General features: G+C 38.3%; 1 protein-coding gene across 4 annotated transcripts in view; it reads left to right on the forward strand.

The window, feature by feature from the left end:
- The window catches only part of GLCCI1 (glucocorticoid induced 1), a 53,858-nt gene extending 48,798 nt beyond the window's left edge, over positions 1 to 5,060 (forward strand). For 2 of the 4 annotated variants that reach the window (XM_058802561.1, XM_058802570.1), the window contains exons 7-8: positions 715 to 835; positions 1,902 to 5,060. In XM_058802561.1, the coding sequence (XP_058658544.1) occupies positions 715 to 835; positions 1,902 to 2,247 (467 nt within the window). In that variant the 3' untranslated portion in view covers positions 2,248 to 5,060. The remainder of the gene's footprint in view (positions 1 to 714; positions 836 to 1,901) is intronic. The other 2 variants (XM_058802578.1, XM_058802587.1) reach the window with 1 other exon arrangement.
- Positions 5,061 to 6,000: the final 940 nt, after the last annotated feature.

The following is a 6,000-nucleotide window of genomic DNA, read 5'->3' on the forward strand; positions in this document are numbered from 1 at the left end:
TTTGTCCTAGATCTTCTCACCTTTAATTCTAAGCGTGTCTGGCTAAAATACACACAGGTAGCTGGAGTTATGAAGAATACCTGTATTATATAGCCAGTAGTGATGAGAGAATTAAACTGTAGAAGTTTTATTCTAGATTCTAAAGCAACTTCACAACTGTGAAGCAAGTGAGATAAGACATTGTAATGATAAGGTAGCAGTACCTGTGTTACAAATGTGTTTTGTTTAGTTCTGACTTCTGAGCTGCTCATGAGGCTAATAAGGCAATATTCCAGTGAAGAATTATGTTTTTAAATAAGATACAAGCTGTGTACACTGTTTATACAGTGAGAAGGTGTTTTATCATTACCACTCTTAATTCTTCTGCATGTATTATGCATATTACCTTGTTCATTTGCGGTTTTTGAGCTATGTAATAAAGAATGTATTTGTTTCCAGGATCACAGCTCTGCTTTGTTCCAGTTGCAGTGTTCTGGATAAAAATATCCTCCTGTTACGTGTTGTTATACAATAGATTGCTGCTGCACCGAAGCTGTGACTCAGAAGAAATGTGCTATACAAGGGTGTTAGAAGTAGCCTGCAATAAAGGAAGCGTTGTGGTAGAAGCAAACCAGCGTAGTGGCTAAATTGTGAAAAAAGGCATCTTGTTTGGAAATCGAATTTAATTAAAAAGCACTCTCAATCTCTAGTAATATAACTGCTTTAAATTTTCAGACAGTGGGAGTAGCTCACCGTTGCCCAAGTATGCCTCATCTCCCAAACCAAACAACAGCTACATGTTCAAACGAGAGCCCCCAGAGGGATGTGAGCGAGTGAAGGTCTTTGAGGAAATGTCGTAAGTAATGCCTTTTATATCAGCTGGTATCTGCAAAGCAGTAAACCTGTTTACTGAGCCTATTCAACTGCAGATGAATAAACTATTCCAGCTGATGGGTTTTGCAGGAGCAAACTATTCTTATAGTTTGTGCAACAGAGAAGTTCAAGTGTTTACATTGGTGTGAAGAGAAAATATGGAGTCTTTTACCTCTTTTTGTGCGTTTACAAAAGGCAACAAAAATCTAAGCAGGAAAGATAAGGTACATTAATTTCCTAAGCATTTATATAAACCTCTTTCCATGTATTTTTTTAACATTTTAAATTTTCATGGCTTAAGCAAAAACTCCCCTTGTCATAATTATCCATTTCAAGCATAGGTTGCATTTTGATGTGTATAAAACATAGAAAATGGAATGAAACATAGTGAAAGTGTTTGTAGATGGTAGTATGCTTATGGCATAGACTTTGCTCAATATTTTTGCTGAGCAAGAAATTGGAAATGAAACTCTTGGACATCATGTCTTTTTTCCCTAGACCCAGCAGTATTTGAGCACAGCACATGCTGTTGAGGTTGCATGCTAAGCTCCTGTGGATGAAAGAATTAAGGAGGGGATGTTTCTTGCTGTAGCAGCATTCGTTGCCTTCTGGGTGGTAAAGGGAGCAATGTTGGATTGTGGAAAAAGCCTCCAGACAAATTATGGAATATGGGAAATGAGAGGTCTGTTTTGTGGAGGTCCTCAAAGGAATTTAAAATAACTAAATGTGTTGTTGCTGCATCGCTTATCAAAGAAGAATTTGTGCCATTCTAAATTAATCATGGCATTTTTTCATGTGCATATGTACTGCAGATTTTTCGTGCTGGAATTTGCATGTTTGTCCAGTAATTACCAAGTCATTTTTTGTGATGGTACTATTTTTAATGCTGTGGATCAGTTAGCTGACTACCAATATGGAAGATGTTTGCCCCTCTGTCCAATTAATCCCATTCCTTGTCATTCACATTTTAGCAACGTATAGAACCACAAAGTTCACAATGTGAAGGGCATCTCAGCTGGCCAGATATATAATCTTTTTTCTCGTTGTAGGTCTCGTCAGCCTGTCTCAGCCCCTCTCTTTTCATGTCCTGACAAAAACAAGGTTAATTTCATCCCAACCGGATCAGCTTTCTGTCCTGTAAAACTCCTGGGCCCCCTCCTTCCCGCTTCAGACCTGACGCTGAAGAACTCTCCCAGCTCGGCTCAAAGCACAGCTCTGAGCACCCTGACTGTTGAGCAGCTTTCGTCTCGGGTCTCCTTCTCGTCTCTGTCAGATGACACCAGCACAATGGACTCCCCAGAGACCCCGGTACAGCCGTGCCAGCAGCAGCAGCCGCCCCTGCAGGAGATTCAGACTGAAGAGCATTCCTCTCCTCAGAGCTACGTGTTGATCTAGAGCAAGGTGGAGCAGGCCTCTGCCCCAGACAAGGAGGGAGGAGATCCTAGTTCAGATACATCTGCATGAGGTGGCAACCTTTCAGAACACCACAGAATACTTAGCAGCATTCAAAAAATATCTCAACACTGTTCTTGGCAGGGACAGAATCCATATTTGGCATTTTTTTTGTGAGAAAGCAGTAATGCCTGCAGAATCCATATTACATGAAATGTTTCAAGTGGAGACTATGCATTTCATAGTACGTTTGACCAGATTAGTACTGTGTCCTGTGTTCTGTTTCAAATTCTACAGTATAAATAAGCTCTCTCTATATATAAAAAAATGTTGCCTGTCTGAATAGAAAATGTCTTGCTGTGTTGTGTCCTATGGAAAATACTGTACTTCAGGATTATGTTTACAATTGATCCAGGTGTTTATGTTTCTAACTTCTGTAATACACACAATGCAAAAAAAAAAAAAAAAATGGCCACAGCAGTTGCACAGTGCCCACCCTATGGCCTAGCTTCAGGTACTTCTCTTGAAGTGTAAACTCAGGTAACTTGGAATGTATATCATATTGGAATATAAAATATTTTACAGCTACAAAGCTAAAGAGGGAACATCACTCTTTTGCCTTTCCTTGTTTTATGCATTATATTTCCTCATTACATTCCACTTTCTTGGAATAAGTGCATTCAGATCCAGGTGGATGATGACCCTGAACATGGGTGAACATGAGGAGAACCAGCAAATCTGTGATGTATATCACTTTGTCATGTGCTTACAAGTAAAACAACTGTTGCATTTACTGTCATTTCAATAGATGTAAAATTGTGGCATTTAAAGGTTTCAGGTGTTGCTCAGTTAATGACTGTTAAACTGTTGCAAATAAAGTGTTCAGTACTGGGCTATACATGAGAAACATTCCACATTGTGTGTGAGAGGATTTTGAAAGACAAGAATGTTTTTGTTAAAGGACAGAAATTCTTTTAGGTTTCACGCGGGGGGGAGGGGGGGGGGGGGGTAATTGGGGATTTCCTCTCATGGTTTTTGTTGGCAGTTAAGGATGTGAAATGCTACTGTTACCGTCTAAAAGTCAAATTAATGTTTAGTTTCTCTTTTGGAAATGTTCATTCATTTGCTGGTTGGAAATAGGTTTTCAGATTTTGTTGAGCAGTGTTAGGTGAGTGGTGTTTTATTTATGTAGTGAGTAATTGTGTTTGGATGAAAGTCCAGAAGTAGCAAGTGGGTGTTCTAAGAGGGGTGGGGAAAACAATAGTTTTAAGTTTATGTTACTTAAAGCTTCTCCCATAACTTTCAGTTACTTAAGCTGTGTGTGTAAAAGTGTGTTTCCCCCCCCCTCCTTAAGTGTAAATAAAAGAAAAATCCATGTAAAATAATCCTGGTTTTGCAGGCTGGACACTGTCTCAAAATAGAACATGGCAAGATTGGGTTTGTGACACTCTTCTATTGTGCTAGAAAAAGAGGAGCATTGCTTTCAGAGAATTTCCTGTGATACCAAGAGGACCCCAAAGGCAAAATAAACTTGATGTTCTTGCTCCATTGCTTTCAGCTCGGTGGAACTGCGTGTATGCTGTCTGCTCCTAAGAGAATAAGGTTCACCATTTCCAGGAGTTGAAGAGATTAGTGGCCTGCAGCTACTAGGAGCATTTAAACATGCTCTTTTATGTTTTCTTCTGCTTTGGAAGATGAGATTGGAGGGGGATGAGAGTGAGCCACCAGTAACTACTCACTAGATATGTGCTTTTTTTGGAGATACAGCATTGCTTCCTTTTTATTACTGAGTTTTTGTTAACGCTGTCTTACAAGGTGGAATTCGCAGCCTATAGAACATCCACTGTTTTTGGACTCCCCTTGCAGAAAACGTAGGAGGTCTGTCTGTAACCATTTTCATGTGAAAAAGCTTATTGAAACACAGCAGCCATCTTTAACCTTACTAATCTCAGGCCTAGGTGAAAACACTATATATTTTATAGACTGAAGATAAAGGGGAGGAAGTACTCGTAAGTATTGATTCCTTTTAATATTTTTCTTTCTAGACTAACATTGCCGTATGATGACCTTTTTATGCTCTGGCTATGTCCAGATATGACATTGTAGTCTCAGTTATTTGTGTTAGGTTACCAGGGGATACGATGAGTGGTTTTTAGATCAGTGCTGAACTCTGTACAATATTTGCAATGCCATTACATGTTCTTTATATTTTTTCCATGAGAAACTAAATATTAATTAAAATGCACATTTGTTCTTAGCAGAATTGAAGATTTTGAACCAAATGTGTTAAAGCTAATGCTTTGCCATGTAAATTTCCCAGCAGTTGTTTATCTCAATTGTATTCTACATTCAGCTGTAGAAATTTGTCAAATATTGTTTAAAATTTTGTACATAGTTGTACTGTTATTTCTAGCCACTGTGCTGAACAGTATTCAAGTTATCACACAATATTGCTTTACACAAGGAAATGTGTGGCTTGTGTTTTGTATTTTTTTCGGTATAGAAGTTCCTGTGTCTTATTTAAATAAAAATTATAGTAAAAAAAAAAAAAAAGTGGTGGGGACAACACACAAAAGCAGTGGTTCATTTCATTGTTTTGGAAACTGTACATAGAACACCATAGAAGGAGATTAAATTTTAATATTGTTCCAAATTTACATCTAGAATAATGCCAACCATGTATGACAAGTGTGCTGTGTCTTCTAGAACAAGATAGTCTTTTATCTATTGATTTTTACATAATACTGTACTCAGGAGTGGGAAAAACCCCTTAAAATAGCTGAATGTTTAAATATACTTTAAATAGCATACTCTATTTCAACATTGCACAAGAAAAAAATCAGTTAAGAGTTGTTTGAAACTGTGTATCTGCTGCTGTGTTTGTGGTATGGCTAATTTCAAGTTATCTGTTGAAAATTATGAAAGCCATTAGATGTTTCACTATGTGAAACTAAACTAAACTCCTAAAGGATGTGGTATAAATCTACTGACAGTCTTGATTTCATGTTGTTTTGTATGACTCAAATGATTGTCATTCGACTTGCAGAATAATTCTTTCCAGATGGGGGTGGGGGGTAAGGAGGAAGAAAGAAGGATAATATTTAAATACATGTAAATCCTCCAAAATCAGTGTTTACTGAAGAGTACTATGGCAATAACCATCAAGAACAGATTAATGCTTATTGTCGCCAGTCAGTGGAAATTTTAAGTTTTCAGCATCCTAAAGATTACAAAGTTTTTATGCGACTGTGTTAAAAACATTAACTGGAACTTAACTAAAAGTCCAGGGCCAGAAGCTGGACTTAAATGACCCTTGTGGGTCCCTTCCAACATAGGATATTCTGTGGTTCTGTGATCCCACCCACCTATGGGAATGCTTCGTGTCCTTCAGTCAGAAATGGCTTCATTTCAGCCTTTTCATCATCAGCTTGAAGGATTACTCCTAGGAGTAATTTTGTGACCATCCTGTCCCCTAAATGGATTTGGCTGCAGCAGTTTCAGGCTGTCTTTGGGTGAGAGGGTGTTTTCTCAGGAAATACTTTGACAAAAGCCTGTAGCTTGCCCTGCAGAGAGGTGGTGCAGTTTGTGTCCCATGAACCTAGGCCTTGCCTGGTTAGTCACATTTTGGATTTTTTTCCATATGAGCCACACTTTGTGGACTGTGTGTAACTTACTGCCTCTGTCTTCCCCAAAGCCAAAACAAGGAGTCTGAAAAGCACTGAGAGTAGAGAGCTAATGAAAAAATTTTGCTTTGAG

Source organism: Ammospiza caudacuta, chromosome 1 (assembly GCF_027887145.1).
Source record: "Ammospiza caudacuta isolate bAmmCau1 chromosome 1, bAmmCau1.pri, whole genome shotgun sequence".
Lineage (NCBI taxonomy): Eukaryota > Metazoa > Chordata > Aves > Passeriformes > Passerellidae > Ammospiza > Ammospiza caudacuta.